The sequence below is a fragment of the Apteryx mantelli genome, chromosome 15, assembly GCF_036417845.1.
Source record: "Apteryx mantelli isolate bAptMan1 chromosome 15, bAptMan1.hap1, whole genome shotgun sequence".
NCBI lineage: Eukaryota > Metazoa > Chordata > Aves > Apterygiformes > Apterygidae > Apteryx > Apteryx mantelli.
This window is the reverse complement of record NC_089992.1, coordinates 12,832,195-12,850,202: the sequence shown is the minus strand read 5'-3', so window position 1 is coordinate 12,850,202 and position 18,008 is coordinate 12,832,195. Positions and strand designations below refer to the sequence as shown.

Below are 18,008 nucleotides of genomic sequence, written 5' to 3'. Positions count from 1 at the left end.
AGTATTTTCTGTCTTGCCAGTACTTCTGTTTTCTGATCATATTCAAAAGTTATAAGCAAAAAGATTTTGTTTTATCCTCTGGGAGATTGTTCTAAAGACTCATGAATCTCAAACTGGAAGAATTTATTGGTGTTCCTGAACTTTCCTTGTATTGTAATCTCAGTACTCCCTTTTGTGTCGCTCTATAAACCCAATAATTTCTCAGCACTGACTCTGTACAATTCATTGATGCTGCATTGTTGATAATGTCCCATAAGTGGCACTATTTTCAGCAGCTGAGATTGAAATGACAGCAAATTACACCTTAAACTGTGCAGCAATCTCTGATATTTCTGCACTGAAATGAACGTTGAAATTGAATCTAAGTAAAAAAATGGTAATTCTAAGTTGGTGTTTAAAGTGTGAGGTCTGTCATGTAACGTTGACCTAGCAGTAGGTTCTAGACTGGCAGTGCAAGCGGAGTGTCTCCCTACGGTGTAGCTAGCATTAGGTCCGGTAAAGAGGAGGCTGGACTGTGGGGCCCATTTTACTCTGGTTATTAGACTTAAGTTTGCATAATCACAAAAATTGCAGCCTTTAACTGTACCAGGATAAAGTAAAGGTTTCAGACATAATTGAAGACAGTTATATCGCTGTAAAGGTGCTTTATATTAATATAACTATTTCTTCATAGGGAAGGGAATACTTTACTGATAAAGACACCTTCACACTGGTATTCGTTACAGATATCAACTAACATCACTGTTTTGGATAAAAATAAAAAACGCACATCACTAACTTACATAGTTTCACAGGTACAGAATGGGACTAGCATAAGAAGCAAAAATTCCAGTTTCTCATAAGTTGCCAAGTGTCTCCTTCCTTAAAATTCCTGTCAATTTTTTTTTTCCTATTGGGCCTAAATATTTCCAAGGAATCCAGCTGCCCCTTTCCATGTCGCATTGCATGACACACTGTGCCCTTTAAAGAGCAACTTACCCTGCAAGGTTAGAATAATTTTCATTAGCTTTTCCTGACATTCTCAGCGCCTTTGCTCTTTCTGGATTGGACATCTGCTGTACCGACGTCAGCTAGACGTAGTTATTGGAAGTTTGACAGTACAGACTTCTAAACAGCGAGCGCTTCTTGGGGATTACTGCACGCCCCTCTGAGGCCTCTGCGCATCCATGCATATTCTGACAGCATATATCTGCAGCATTAGTTTCTTTAGGAACATTCAGATTTATAGTTTTTATTGTTTTGAAATAAAGTTGGAATAGGAAAACCATTATCAGAATCACCCTGGATGAAATAGATAAACTCGTATTTGAATTGTACCCTGAGAACATACATGAAAACATACATTTAGGCCTGTTTTAATGATCTGCTATTCAGGCAAAGGGTAGTGAAGAAGAATTCCTGAGCAGGGATTACAAGAAAGCTTGAAGTGTGTTTATCATCTCTATTCTAAGTTTGACAGGTGTGATTATTTAGATTTTTCACTTCTCTGAGAGATTCAGGAAAGCACATAGACATGTGATGGAAGACATGCTCCCTTGATTAAGGATGCTAAGGGGCAGCTTTAGTTTCTGAATTTGTTTAATAAATTCTGTAACTTAAGCAAAACTTATCTATAAGTTATGCTTCTATTTAAAAAATTGTTATATAATTGATTAATAAAGAAGAGCTGTAGGGAAAGAACTAATAAATATTTAACTGAAAAAAATGTGATTGTCAACATCAGAATGTTTCTGTACATCAGCAGGTGGCAGTAATAAGCCATGTTTTTCTAACTAAATTTACCAACAAGTTAAAACCTTAAGGTATTTCTGTTTTTGCAGGGATTTCAGTAGCAGCGCTAATAACATTCAGATTAACAAAACCAAACCTCTGTGGCATAACTACTTTTTATGTGGACTGAAGGGTATTCAGGTAAGTCAAATCCATTTAACTTATGAAATTATTGTAGCAGTAAAATATGACAAGCATAATATCTATTCACCCTGAAAATATTCCCCTGCATTTTGTAGTTTTCCTTGGCATACTTTAAAGTTAAGTATTTTTATGTTGAAATTTGAAAATGAGATATGACTGGTTTTGTTTCAAAATATTTGCAGAGCACTATGTTCATTTTATATTTATTACATAAATTATGATACTGAATAATCTGCTTACTTAGTAAAATCATAATCAAACTAATTATCGGAATGACATTTCTGTTTTTTAAAGTTAAAAAGAATGCTTCTCAATAAAATCAGGTAATAAAAATTTGCCTTAAAAAAGGTTTGGAGGCTTGGCTGTCAGGAAATGAAGATCCTATGTTAGTTCTTTTTCTCCTATGGAAATGTTTTAAAATACGTAATTAAGTTCCACTGATGCTGGAAACATCCAGCTAGTGCACAACAACCAAGCAAAGCTGACTCATGCAGTAGGCGAAAGAAAATGTAAAAACTAAACAAACATCATACAGAAGGAACATTCCAGTAGGAACCATTACTTATCCAGATTTTCAGTGTGTGGAATTTGAATGGGATTTTCAAAATTTCCTAAGTGAGTTAAGCGTAGAGCTGTGCTGGAAACAGTGTGCTTACGGCAAGGGCTGGAGCACTCACCAGACAGCCGTTTTCCTGCCTGCTCAGCTGAGCTTGATCTTCTGCTCTGTGAACCAGCCTGGCCCCGGACTGGCTCGGAGCTGAACGGCCTGTGAAAGCCAGGGCTCGGTGTCCGTACTGTGCCGGGAGGCAGCCTGGAACGCAGAGCTGAGGCTCCCTATAAATCTCACTTGCCCGTTGCAGGGGATTCTTGGCCCTTCTAGGAAGAAACCACGGTGTCTTCTCAACCTGATATTGGTCCTGTGACATTTCTGGAAGGAGAGTTGGGATAAACAGTGATGGCGAGGCCAGGATCAGGTCGCTATAGCCAGCGCACGTTGTGGGTACGTGTCCCTTTTCGAGCACACGAAGCTTGCTTCTGGATAGACCATCCAGGTCATCCCACAGCATGATCCAATAGATAAGCACTGCAGACAGCCATCAAAGCCAGCCTCAGACCTGGCATTCATGTCCTCAGATACAATATTTGGAACAACCAGGGCCACAAATCACTTTATTACAATCTACAGGTCCTAAACTGACCCCCTTCTGTCTTTAATAACAGACTCAATAAATGACTCATGTCCGCAGTAAAATGAGTATTTTCAATTCTGTATTACTGAGTAAAACATGCATATAAATTGTACTGACTGTACAGATATAGATTAGGTTTCTTTAAACTATATCCTTTCTTGTATTAAGGCTAGCATGACCAATTCACTTATTTCGCAGTCTGCTACTGAGATTTGTTTCCTAAAGACAAGTTTTTATGCTTGAAGGTTAATTGGCAAAGCAGGTTTTCAGACTCTAATGTTGGCAGAAAATAAGCATAAATGTTACAGACTTAAGAAACACTGAAATACAAGTACTCAGAGCGTCCAGCAGGATAATCTGTTTATATTAAGTTGAACATGCTATCCTTTTGGGACAGAACTATTGCAGAACTTGGCAAAGTCCATTTTCATTTTTGAAACTGAAGTACATTTTCTATTTAAACATTGCGTGATAAGTTTGCAAGCTGATTCACATTCAAGACAGTCCAGAAACTGGATCAGTTTCTGGTTTCTTGAACATTTTCTGTTTTTGAGCAAGCCTGTCTAGTGTTCTTCATAAAGAGGCATGGGCAGCACTAGTGTTTCAGGTACAAAGTCCCTTGTATTTGTGGAAAGGGAAATTTAGAATAATATGAAGTGATAGTAGAATGGTAGAAGATGTCAGAGAAGGATCTTTGTTGATTTCTGCTGGTGTTGTTTATGGTTGAAGCTGTTTCAGGAAAAGTAGTAGAAATCTTTCGAAGGTGGGCATTTTTATATAGAAACATTGCCATTTTTCTGATTGTTGACATTTTTACATAGTTTATTGATGTATAAATCTGAATCAGAATGTAGCTGTTCATATACCCCCATATATGTTCAAAGATTTTTTGATAAGTACTATATGTTTATAGTACTATATTCTTATAGTACTATGGAAAACTAACATGAGAGAGAAATTTATATTAAAATTATGATGAATGAAAAGGCAAAGCACATAAAGACTAATTAAAAGAATATGTGCTTGAGGATTTAAGGTTTCTGGATTAAATGTATTATTTGTGATATTTGTGTGTGTAACAATGTTTCAAACTTTATTCTAAAAATAGCAGGACAAATACCATCACTGCTGGTAAGTACGTCTTTGTGCCTCCTAAAGCATACCTTCCTTCAAGTACCATTGTGGTTTTCCCAGGGCCAGTCCTGCGGGTGCTTCAGGCGATAGGGGAATTTGGCTTTGAACACAGCTTCATGGCCACTGGTTCCCCATCAGCCTGAGGTGGATCCCAAATATGGCATGCCAGTGTGAAAAGTGAAGCATGAAGTGGACCTCAAGCTCTTTAGGCATTAAGTGAGTAGCTGAGGAGGAGAAAATGACAAAAGTAGGCTATAAAAAGATTGGTAACCACTGTCATATTCTTTGTCACTACTGCAGCTCAGAGCTGAGCCAATACTGCAGAACCCACCCACGAAGCTTGGTAAATTCTTGGGCATTTAGCCCGTACTGAGTTGTGCGTGGGGTACAGCTCTGTCAGCTCATGTACATTTGTGTACAGGAATCGCAGACATACCGTTGGCTGAAGCCATACTGTTGGCTTTGTTCTTAAGGAATAGAATAAAAATTTCACTATTTCACCTTTTTTTTTGGGGGGGGGGGGGAGACACCAGAAGCAGGTCCTTGGTTCCAGCAAATCATCAGAAAGACTCTCTTTCTAAGTATCAGATAATCACAAGCCTGAGCCTGTCTGTACTTGAAACTGAGATTGTTTATTTTTTCATTGTTAGGAACATTTTGGTCTTAATAACCCGACTGGAATGAATTGTCTGCTAGATGGAACCATCCCTCCAAGTTCTGGTCTCTCTAGCTCCAGTGCTTTGGTGTGTTGTGCAGGACTCGTGACACTAAGAGCTAATGGAAAAACCCTCTCTAAGGTAATTTACTGTAAAACACAAGAGTGTCAGCAGTAAAATTCTACTTAAAATTAAATATTGTTAATGTCTGTAAACATTAAAAACACGATTCAATTGTTTTTGCAAAGAGTTGTTGGATATAAACTTAAGATATTGCACAATTGAGCAAACATCTTTGGCCAAATTTTGGCAGGATTTGAATTTGGCAAGAAAACAGGCTTACATTAAAGCTGAAAAAAAAGCATCATTGTAAGCCTGTATTGTGGCCAACCATCAGGTCCATGCCTGGACCAGATGTGCTATCTGCAGGCCAGGAGTGAGGATATATGTGCTAAAGCATGCGGACCACACCCCCGAGGCCTTTACCCTCGCCCTGAATGACTTTTCATGGCTCTAACAGAAGAGCATCTGTTGTAGGCCTGTGGAAAAATTTCTTGATAAATTATATAATCAACACAAAACAGAGGTAAAATTCTTCCATCTGACTCTCCTTACTCTCTTCACGGTTTTTGGAATGAGCATATTTACAATCCAAAATGTATTCCTCAGTTTTTTAAACAAACATTAGTCTTAAAACAAACCCCAACTATGTGACCTGTTACCATTACAACTGTTAGTAGAATTTGGCTCATGTATTAAAAATTTCTGGAAGAGTCATGGTTCTTGAAGGTGCCATATGGGCAATAAAGTTCTCTCCAGTAGGAATGTCTGGTTAAGTGAAACTAGGATCTTAAATTAGAACACTGTCAGGAAGAGAAAAGAACTGATCTAAATGTGACTGTTATGCATATTTGTGCCTATTGTGCAAGTCAGACATTCCCAAATTGTGGTACAAAACCAATTTAAAGTGGTACATGGTGATGGCAGCTGCTAATTCTGCTTGTATACAAGCACCTAACTGAGCCATGAGGTAAGGAGCCCTGCACAGAAAGTTTTTGGTAATCAGTTGTGACTTCTCTATCCAGCTGCAGCGCTCTGCTCAGCGGTAAGTGCTCCATCCCACATTGCACAGCTTGCGGTGCTTGCTTCAAGAAGGTATCGAGCAGGGTTAAGGCAGCAAGAAGCATGGTTGGTTAGGTGGGCTGGCCTTTTGTAGTAGGAGGATGTGGCTGCAGTCACTGTCACCCTGCTCTGTGTTGGTGTGATGTGTGGTAAGGTAAGTAAAGGATCGGACATTTAACGGAGGCTCCAGTTTGCAAGATGAGGTGTGTAGTTCAATTGCAGATGAAGGCATGGAGCTGGGAATCCTGCTTTGGTGAGTGAGACTTTGCAGTAAGAGGGTTCGAGGTGACAGACACATGCTTTTTCATGCATGTGTACATGGCCTGTCAAGAAGGTCCTGTTTCTGCATAGAGGCTGATATCACAGGTCAGCACCATCTCTGATGGTGACAACCAAATGAGCTGAACTTGGGAACTCCTGATCAAAGTCACTGCAGTGCATATGTTCAGAGAGAAGTTGGATGTCTGCAAATTCCATAAAACTGACAGAGGTCAGAAAGCCCAAATTTTACCAGGTAGTAGAAATCTGTAACTGGAAAACCAGAAGCCAGATTTTCCTTATTCCAAGAAAGACTGTACCGCTTTCTTCAGAGAATAAGCATTACAGTGTGTATCTTGAGCCGAATTTACACATGGCCTGGAATACTGTTTGGCATTATGCCATAGCTGTTCTAAAGAAAGGTGCAAAACTTCTTCTGGCGTTTTTATAGAAAATTGTGGAGGAACAAAAGGAAGACAGAGCCTCCACCAAATGTCTTTTTCTTCTCCCCATGTGTCCTCTTCAGTCAACCCAAAATCTCTCTAGCTTTCTAGTTGGAAAATATGACGACAGTTAATCCCGTGTCTCAACTATAACTGGACAAACACAAAAGAGACAACTCCGCATATTTGTCAGGAAATCCTGCTGAATCCTGCTGTCTGCAGCCAAATATTTTGCACTTGCAATGAAAAGTAAGCAATTAATGTACAGATGAGAATTCCCAATAGCCAACAGATGAGGAGTTAAGAACATATCTGAGGTTTTGTGTGCTTGCATAGACTAAGACACCTGGTTGCAGTGGATAAGACATAAGAGGATGACAGCTCTGAAGACTGATTACTTTTGTCCAGGCTTTAAGGTTCCCCAAATCTTACAGGACAGTAAAAACAAGAAGTCCCGTGCTCTGGGCTAATTTATGATTTAGCTTTTGAAACCTTTTATATTTAGCTAAATCCTGGTTCTCTGTTGCACTGGATTTATGCTTAGCCTTGCAGAACTGCTGTGTATAAGGCAGTGTTAGCCTGAGTATAAATTAGAGCAATCTAGGCATGTGAGACCTCAGAAGTATAAAATGGGGTCTGGCCACTTCTTTCCAGCTCTTAATGCATCCTGTGCTGGTGTCAAATGGTATCTGTGCAGGATCCAGTAATGCTGGCTGGGTATCAGCCGGGAGCTCCCCCGTGGCAGGGAAATTCTCAGCTGACCAGAACTAGGGGCTTTCCAGAGCCTTCCTGCTAGAAAGCAAACCAGGAACTTGCATTTTTAGGGCTCTGAATATTTATGTTTGTTTATTTTTAAGGAAGAAATACCGCTTTCCCTCTCCCCTACTTTTTTTTTTTCCAAATGCTTAGAGTTGCGAAAGTTGTAAGTAGTGATATTTGTAAGTTACAATATTTGGTGATTGAGGTGGATTGTCTCAGTAGTTTTATGAGAAAAGATTGACTTTTTGCCCCTCATTAATCTGATGGATTTTGCAAAATCTTAATACTATGGTCTGCAGAAGCAGGACAAGGAAACTTTTGGCTTTAGAATCAAATTTGGCTGAATGGTAGGGCTTCTGTAGCCAAAGTTATGAAAAATTGACCTTTTACTGAATGGAACATTCATCTGTCTTGTTTCTGTGAAACTATTTTTATTAGAATATTTGGGTTATATTTGTGCTCTTTCCTGATAAATGTAAGTTTAAAATAGCTGTAGAATAAAAGTGTTTGAAATTTAGAATTTTTATGTGATAACATCTTCAGTGTGAAGTTTGGGCCTGTGAGATTAAGAGACAAGAAAAATAGATAATGAAAAATGTTGTAAAAACATAGCTAGAATTTCATGGTGGCTTACTTTAAAAATAGCACTTTTTGACGTCGAAAACAAAATCAGAAAAAAATATGCTCTCACTAATTATTGTGTGTAGCAGCCTGCAATAGGGCATTGTTTCAGTTTGCATACAATATTTTTTTAAAAACCCATCACACACATACACAATAGTTTAGGGAAAATACCAGTCCAAGACAATTCAGCCAGATGTGCAGTGCTAACCAGTTGCAGCAGTGCAATAGTATTCAAATAACAAGATGGAAAATTTAGAATGAGATGTTTAGAAAGAATCCCTTTTTTTTTCTCTGAACAGGATACCAGTCTAAGACTGTGTTGGCATCGCTCAGAGAATAGCAATGCTGAGTATTAGCTTTTTATTTTAGAGTGATTTTTATTTTCTTGTTACAAAATCAATCTTTTGTACAACTTTTCATCAGGAAAAGATACTTTTTTACGAAAGAAACAGAGTAATGTTCTAAATTGTCCCAGCCTTGTGTTTCATGGTAGGAATTAATGAGTACAGAAAATCATTTAGTACTTTCAAATAACTAGATTTACTTGAGAGATGTGATGATACTGTTGCTCTGCAAACATTAAATCCTGTGGTACTAAGGTCTGTTCATCAACTCTAACATTTCTTCTGTTGCTTAAGGCTGGGCAGCTCTGTACATACTTACGTATTGGGAAAATTAGAGCAAAACCAAATACAGTTAATGTGAAATGTTGAACATAAAAAGTTGAATAATATTTGGGTCTATTTAGTCTGAGAAAAATTTAAGATTGACAGAATTATAAAAAAGGACCTAAATTGTTAAGTTTGACTATGTGTGTTTGTAATTGAGTGGAACCAGAGCACTTTGAAGCAATGGTAATCAAAGGCCATAATCTTTTTTCAACCAAATTGATAACCTTCTATCTGAGTATGTTAGAGGGCAGGCCAAGTCAAGCTAAGATTGCTGTGGTTATAAGAACACTCATGTAATATCTGACAAATATTTTCCCACTTCTGAAAAAAATAAGCATAATTACCTTGAAAAACGTATGAAATTTAGCTAATTGGGAGTTTGTATGCAAACTGAAAGCAGATGGTAACTTTCAGTGATCAATTCCTAGTCAAGATCAGTTATTAAGAATCAGGACACTACCTGATGGTAAAAAAACCCTAAAAAATTAAGCATCATTTTATACCTTAATATATGAAACATAGTGTCTTATCTCTTACAAGTGATTGATATATATATATATATATATACACAGACACACACACACAGATTGAAAAAACCCCAACGTTTAATTGGCTTTAAATATGCCTTACGTGATGGAGAATGTTTTCTTTTTACTCTAAAACTCAAAATACTCATCTTTATCTGCAAATATATCTTTTCAGTTTTCAGTCCTGCATGCTGTGAACCAAACCCTGTAGAAGTTCATGGCAAATCTACACTAGGTTCTACATAGACTAGAAAATGGCCAATATTCTTTGTTTTACAAGGAAGTGGTAGATTGAGTCTGACTTTTCAAATTAAACTGGACAAAATGATAATGAATGTGCATTAGAGAATGATTACTGTATTGGCATAGAGAGGCTAAATGGGCTTACAGGGCTCCTCTGTGTTTTGGCTCTGCAATTCTGTAGATATTTAAATACTGAAATTGCTCAAATTCGCATGCTGAGTACACTTTGGAGCACTGAAAACGGCAATCTAAAAATAACTTATTTTATTGAAAGTATTTTCTTCATGGAGCTTCCCTTCACGAACAATGAAATTTAAAACAGAAGGAAAATTGTTTTTGATTTTAAAGGTCAGCTATAACTTTTTGCGCATTGTTATATGTAGAAAATCTAGCACATTTAACCTCGGCTGAAATTAACTTATATAAAACCACCGATGTAGCTGTAATTTAATACTATCGTTTTATAGATAAGGCTCCTTTATTTTGGTTGCCATCATTCTGGGTTTGTATATATCACGTTTCTGGGTAATGTAGGGTAAACTGTTCCAAAAAAGTACTAAGCAACACTAATTCTGTTTTACTAACAAATATTTGCCTGTCTCCTACTCACTAATTGTCTTGCTCTTTTAAGGGGTTTAATCTTACACAAGTTTACTTCTTTCAGGGTCTATGTGAGATTGAAAGGGATTGATCACTGCTATGGAACATATTGACAGTGACAGTTATATAGGGACAAATTCTGTCACAGTTTACATACTGTCCAGACCCATCGCACGGAGTGAAAATCAGCGCAGTTGGCCCTTGGCCTCTTTGTGAGCAAGGGGACTGCTAAAGCTCAAACTGCCTTATCTATGCTCGCTCAGGTAATTCTTTAGGAGGTTTTTATATTAGTAGGCTTCTATTTTTAGGAAGATTTTTGTAAGTAGGTGATCAAAGGTGTAAGTAGGTTTTGTGAACGAGTGATTTGTTCCCTTTCATTATGAGTTAGATACCTGAATACCTTTGTACGCTTGGGCCTTGATGTTCATTGTACATTACATTAAACTGAAAGAAACTAAAATAAATGATCAGGAAACAGAGACTCAAATGAGCTGTACTGGGTGGTTCATAATTTATCATGCTGCAGAAGTATCAGGGTATAAGAACATAAATGGTACAAACCTAATACAGTGTTGGATTGTGCCTGGAAATAGTCAGAAAAATGTTCTTTTACCTGCCTTTCAACATTTTTGAAAGACCAAAAATACTCAGCTGAAAATCAAAAGCTGAATTTTAGGTGTTTCATATTGAAAAGTAAATTTTCAAAAGAAAAGTACACACTAGTGAAAAGTATCATTTTACTGAAAACCTACTTTTCCATTAAAAACCCAAACAAGGTAACCTGAGGCAGAGCTGTTGATGAGTTCTCATTACAAGAAATCTCTCTATCTGGAGTAACTACACATATGGCAAGTAATAATAAAAAATCACAACCCTTCTTTGTCAGACTAAATTATATCTCCACTAATATGATTTCCCAGGTTAGACTTTCCGCATGCTGGATAGGAAATCTTGTGGCTCAAAGATAAAACGGTTTTAAGTGGTAGTAATTTCTTTCTTTGTAACCCAAGATTGACTTGCTCCTTATCAGGAAGAACCTTAAATAGTTTCAAACAAAAAGCAGAGGTAGTTAGTCGAGCGCTCAGATCAAAGGCTAGCCTGGTCTGCACGCGGGGCCCGTTACCCGGCACACAAACGAGTAAGCGCTGCCTCTTGCAATGAGATACATTCATTCTGAGCAGAATTTAGAATTAAGCCTCTGAGAAGAGAGAAGAGGGAAAGAATAGCACGAGAAATACAAGTTTAGTATATTGCTGGTTGTTTTAGCTTTTTCCAAATGCTCCAAAGTTGTGTGAAACATAAGAGTTTAGTTTTGAAATCCTTGGGAGACAGCAGCTTCTTTAAATAGATTATTACTTCATATATATTTCTTAATGCTTTTAATGTGCCTTATTGGGCAAGTGAGTGAATTGCATGCACTAAGATTCTGTTCCTAATGATGTTGCTTTGTACAGTTTTAATTAAGGATATTCTCATTTAATCTGTTATATTTTTTGTTGGATAAAAAACAAAAAAGCTTTAAACTTACTGTGTTGTGTAACTCACTGATACTAAACATCCCCCACTGAAGCACTGCCAATCTGGCATCTGTCCTTGCCAAGAGATATAAAAGCACTACTTGCATTTGTGTATATCACATCGGGTCTGGCGTTTGAAAGCTGCAATATTTAATGTTTCTTGACAGATCAGCAGGGAGACTTGAAGGTTTAACTCACCTACCAGCTACTACCGCCATCATGCTATGCTCGTCCCTCTCACGCTTTCAGAGCCTAACCAGACCAATTCTGCAAAATAGCTAAGGTATTTTTAGACTAACTTTAGATACTGGTTTCCATCCCAGCTTCCCTGTTTCTTACCACTCATGGTTACAGACCTCACTGCAGTCAGCGGAAGGGAGCAGTACGCTTCAGCCATTTCACTGCAAAGCGCGTTTGAGCAACAGAGCTTTTCCCAGAAGTGGCTGACTTCGCCACTGGTCGCTTAAGCTGTCTTTTTGACTGTGGTGTCAGGATGGTCACCTCGGTGAGAGAGGTGGAATGGTAGTGTTGAACTGGTTGAAGTTGCATTGCCATATGCCTATGTCAGCGCTAATTAACAGACATTTTATGTGGCTCATTTGCCACATAAAAGTAGTAGTAGATACAGTGAAATTGTCTCTCAGTCTGAGGAAAGCCATAGGTCTGCCCCTCCCCTTCCTCACAAACCAAGACCATTAAACTGAAAAAGATTCAGCGAAAAGCCACATGGATGATCAAAGGTATGGAATGACCTCCATAAAAGTAAGCTAGGACTCTTTGGAAAAATGTGCTTGAAGATGATAGAGGTCCGTAAAATCATGACTGTAATTGATGGGGTGGATGGGAATCAATTGTTCTTTGTCCCTTGTATTATAAGAGCCAGAGGGCATCAGATGAAGCTAGTCAGGCGCATGTTCAAAATGGACGAAAGGAGATGGTTCTTTACCCAACAAGTTGTAGAATTCCTTGTTTCTGGATATTCTAAATGCTAAAATTTTGAATGGGTTTAAGGGGAGTCTGGCAAGTTCATGTAAGAGAAATCCATTACAGGTTACAAATGTGCAGAATTCACATTGAGCTCAGGAAGCTGTTTATCGAAAAAATAGTTGGAATCTGAGAGTATTCTGGGGAAATGTCATCTATACTTGGCCCTGCTCTCATACTAGGAGGCCGCTTTCAGATAGAAGACACAGAGCTAGCTGGACTTTTGGTCTGACCCACTAGGGCTGCTTTTATGTTAAAATGTTCTGTATTTTTATTCTGACCCAGGGCCTTTAATGTACGTTAGCTAACTGACAACCTCTTACTTACTCATGGGCATTAGATGTGCTTTTCTTTTTGGCTGGGGATTTTTTTGTTTGAAAGATGAGATTAAAGGAAATATCTTTTGATGTTGTTTGAGCTTTACTTTTTTAATTATTACATCAAAAATATCACTTGGCTTGTTTAATACTTGGTGTAGACGACAGCTTAGGACTTACTGTCTGCATGATAGATATGCAGAAATGATGGCCTAGTTTAGCCAGCCCTGTTGGAACAACTTTCCTGGAACAATAATACAGAAATCAGAATTCATTAGCATATGTGCATCACAGAACAGTTGGGAGAAGGACATTTTTGATTCATCTGTTTAATGAAGTCATTTTTTCTTCTAGAGTTATAATGCTTCTGTTCAGACCCATTTGTACTTTGATTTTAGAATCTTTTTGTTCCAGTTTTCATTACCATCATCTTGGAAAGATTTTAAACCCATCCTGCAAAGGATTCCCTGAGACCATAGTCTTTAGAGAAATAAGCCACAATACTGGAAACAGGGAGATTTTTGAATTCCCATTTCAGTTTTGTGACTGATTGACATGACTTTGAACAAGTCATGTAAACATCTGTGCTGTCCGTAAATTGAAGGTAACAGCAGCCTTATAGGAATATTTTAAAGTAAAGTTGGTTTGTAAAATTCTATGAAGACTTAAATTATGATTTATTAGTATTTTTGAAATAAAGCTTTAGGGATGGGAAAAGCATTCTAATGAGTCTCAGGTGTGCAGAGCGCTTTGTGGTTAGCTCTAAGGGGGGAGCTCTTGTGGGGATCGGAATATACAGAACGTCAGCTTGGCCTATGTGCGGTTTATTCTTTCCTCGGTATTTCACATCTTGCTTTGTGAAGTATAAACGTCTGCTTTCACCTAGCTCTGCAGTAATGCCTATTTAGGACCTTTTTCTGCTGCTGCAGAACTCAATAGGGGCGGCACTGTTTATTTTATATGCATAGTATTTGAACTTGGAGCCCTCCTGGGGGGTGGTTGGGCTCCCTCTAAACTGCCTGCCTGGAAGGTCCTGCTGCGGTGTCTCCCGGGTGCACCCTGGGGTGCAGCTCCCCTAAACGTGCCTACGAGAATGCTCGCAGTTACTTTCCTGCAGGAACAAGGGTGCAGGCAGGAGGAGGAGGCTGATGCGTGCCTAGGTATTGTTCAGACATACAGCTGAGATATTGCCAAACCGTGCAGTCAAATCTGGGAGCTGGCAAGCTCTGTATTTCTACAGGTGAGACATACTCTATAGCGAGAGATAAATAACAGACAATTTAAACAGTCCCTGCCCTTCTAAGTGTTGCAAGTGGAATGGAAGCAAGGTATTGCCCTGCTATAGGCACAAGATATTTCGTTTTACTACACGGTTCTAGCAAGTTTTTTCCTCAGAGCTATTTTATGTAGAAGCCTTAAGTTGGAGATCTGGTTTAGGAAAATCTGCCTTTTTTCAGTTTCTAGTAATGAGTCACACATAGTTCTAGCATTATCATCTAAAAATCCTAAGTAGTAATTACTAATTACCAGGAGGGAGGAGATGCTCCTCATTTTATTGAGGAAATGAAGCCATGATGAGTTAAAGGGACTTTCCCTGTCTCACAAGAAACTTAATGTGGAGCTAGAAATTGAGCCCAGACCTTCTGAGGTTCAGTTCACAGTTTCAGTCATATGACTGTCCTTTTCCAAGTATCAAATATGTACACAAGACTCTCCAATTTAGTCTTCACACTATTTTCCAGTGTTTCGATTCAGTTCCTCTGAACTTTGTCCTCTCATTAGTTTTAGCAAAAAGGCAAACATTTGCCCATTTGTTTCAGTAGTAAGTAGAAACTGCTTTCTATACAGATGATGATTTCCCCTCCATTCATATGCTTCTCATCCTAGTATTAGAAGGCCAGCCTGTGTCAGCAAGGGCCTGTTTAAATTAGAAACCAAATAATGTTTCGGGGATGCCTTGGGCTGTCTTGTGGAGATGGTTCTTCTCAACCCTTGCCAGTTACTACTTGGTGGTCCTGCCAATCCTTGCTGAGTTTCAAAACAAAAATTGCTCAAGCTCATCCAGCGCTGTTAGCCCAGCGTACGCAGCTGGACAGCTGGTGAGCTGGGACGAAGCAAGGCCCAGTGCTTAACCAGGCACAATTCGCCTGACCACGGAAAGGGACAGGGGAGCGGCACTGGCCTAATTGTTAACATTCCTCCTCTGCAAGACTCCTCCTGATATTTATTTAATAAGCCCAAGCTCATAAAGTCTAAACGATTCGAGCAATCAAGCGGTAGTTGATTTGTATATGGAGATGACATGCAGCCAGACTAAGTGAAGGGTGAAATGCTTAATTTCTGAGTTTTGCAAAGCTTTATCTGGCAACTGCAAATGAAACGCAATACCTTAGGCAGCTGTGCCCAAGAGTGGAACAGAGAGTGAGAGTGCCTCAGGAGCTGCGCTCCAGGCCAGCTTTGCAGAGCCGCATCTCCTACTTAAATGTGCACGAGCCACTAGCACGGTCTTTTCAGCCAGTGTTGTTGTGTGAACCTCTGCGGCAAAGTTTCTACTGCTGCCAACGAATAATATTCATGAACCCCAGTCTGATGTCTCCTGCCAAAGGCTGCAAAAATCAGGGATGTGGTATTGCTCCATTCTCAGAGGGGCAAAGGGCAGGTTTGTAGAACTGGCTGACACATGCCTGCATTTCCACATGCCAGCAAAAAGTGTTTGTAACTAGGCATGCCTTCACATGCGGAAAGGAGGGAGCATCCAGAAACTGCTGCGTGTGCGGAGGATTCTTCTTTCTTTTCTGTAGAACTGTTGCTACGTCTTTTATCATTAAATGGAAAACAAAGCAATGTTACATTTGTATGGGAGTCCTATGTAACAGCATTTCATTCAAAATTATTTCCAATTTTTAGTGAATTAGGGACACGTGATGACTGGATATTAAACTTTCATTGATGGGGGGAAGAGATCTAAGGTTCAAACCGGAGGTGGGACTCTGCAGTTCTCCAACGAGAGAGAAAAAACAAATCTTGATAAACTCAGCCTTCAACAGAAGTCAGGCACTGGGATATCACTTTTGTTAAAAAGAAATAAAATCAAAATGTGTGACCTTTCTGTCCTTTCTCAAGAAAATAAAAGAAGCACTATCTCTATTTCTGCCCACCTTTAAAATACACAAAAGAAAAGCAGAACAGGAAAGGCGACTATCTTTGCTTGCTGTACCCTCCATGTTCTCTCATTAATGGTCTTAAGTGGTCATTTACCCCTGTACGGCAGCTGTAGAAGGTGGATAAACCCTTGTTCTTTTCAGCTGTATAGGTGGATCTGCGTAACCAGAAACACCAGCATGGGTCTCTGCTGACAGTCTGGACTCCCTTGGTGTTTGATTCAGAGAGGTCGGATCAGCGTAGTTTCAGAGTAACTAGGTTAATGCTCGTTTGATAGCTTCCTCCTATCAGCCTAAGGTTTATTGAGCGTTTCTGCATTGTGGGCTGAGTAAATTGGTGGTTCGTGAATTTGTAAGTGGTTCAGCCTGATTCCATTGGTCAGAGCACCAATTTTACAAGTTTGTCTGTGGTGTTGTTACAGAAACGGAGCGAGCAGGCCAGCCGGCGCACCGCACGTACCTCCCCCCGGCGTGGTGATTTACTGCCTCTCTGCTGTGGTTTGCAGCTGTGCGCTGGTTAATGTCCCTGCTTTGCTGGTCAGCTTGCTGCAAGTCACGTGGTGCTGCATCTTTAGTGGGGAATCCGACTCCGACGTTGCCACTAGAGTGAAAAATGGGCTGTTGCGTTTCTGAAGTCCTTTTCACAGCTGTCCTGTGGTTACCTTGCGCTTAATGAAACAAACTGCTGGGTGCCGCAGTATATGGACACAGATGCTTTCCTGCTGACCTGTTTCCTTGTGAATAGCCTATGTTCTTCAACCACTCTCCAAGACTTCTCTGGTGTTCTGCTTTGACTTGGCCTGATGGCTGAAAGCTTTCTTGTATTTATTATTTCTGACAATCGTGATACTAATATTCCACACACCCATATTATCCTCTGACCTCCAGGTATCGGAATGCACTAAGCTATGCCTGAAACGTCACAGAAGAATGTGACTCACACATAATTACAAATCATCTCAGATAAACAGCATAAACTGAAAGTACTGTATCCCAAGGAGAAATGACAAGCACCACTGATTGGAATATTTACAGAGAGAAAGATTTCCTGAGTTAGGTTCAATACCTAATTTCTGATTATGGAGCCAGTGTATTAGTATAGTATAAAGCAACAACTCGCCATCATTCTGTAAGCTGCCAAGATGCATACATGGATACGTTCAACTAATAAATCAACAAAATATTGCCTATTAGGGTGGAGGGGGCTGAGATGAACGACGAAGGTGGGAGGAGGAGAACTGCTAGGGTGGAGCATCTAAATTAGAATAATGTGAAAAGCACTGGACTACGATGGGCCCAGTGGAGGCTGAATAATTTGTTCTCTTTTCCTGCAGAGCAAAAGGAAGAAGGGGCCATGTGGCATCCTGATTGATACTAGCTTACAACACTTAGTGTGTGGTAAGCAATGGTCTCAGAGCTCTGCCATTCTCTCCTTCATTTTCTCACTACTTCATATCTAAGCAATGTAAAAGTAGGATATTTTATCTTGGCTGAAGGTTCACATTTAATGTTTTCTCAGGTGGAGCTTGCAGAAATTTGCGCAAAGAGTGAACGTTATATTGGCACAGAAGGTGGAGGAATGGACCAGTCGATATCTTTTCTGGCAGAAGAAGGAACTGTATGTGGATTTCTGTAATCTAAACTAACAATGTAAAGTTAATTAATGTAAACAAACAATATTTTCATATGTATCTAGCAGAAAGACAAGAAATAGGAATACCTTGGCAAGCAGTATAAGCACCATTTCTGTGCAAGTGAAACAGGAATGACATGTGTAAACTTGTGGACAATTGAGTATGACAGGTTTGAAGGAAATGAGAAATGGAAAGAGGAGAACATTAAAAAAATATGGGGAAAGACATATACTGGAAGAGCACAAGCTCCCATG

At 39.3% G+C, this 18,008-nt stretch overlaps 1 protein-coding gene across 1 annotated transcript in view; it reads left to right on the top strand.

Moving 5' to 3' along the window:
• The window catches only part of GALK2 (galactokinase 2), a 51,431-nt gene that overhangs the window by 8,614 nt on the left and 24,809 nt on the right, over positions 1-18,008 (top strand). Inside the window, exons 4-6 of the mRNA XM_067305691.1 lie at positions 1,821-1,911; positions 4,889-5,035; positions 17,640-17,738. Of these exons, the coding sequence (XP_067161792.1) occupies positions 1,821-1,911; positions 4,889-5,035; positions 17,640-17,738 (337 nt within the window). The remainder of the gene's footprint in view (positions 1-1,820; positions 1,912-4,888; positions 5,036-17,639; positions 17,739-18,008) is intronic.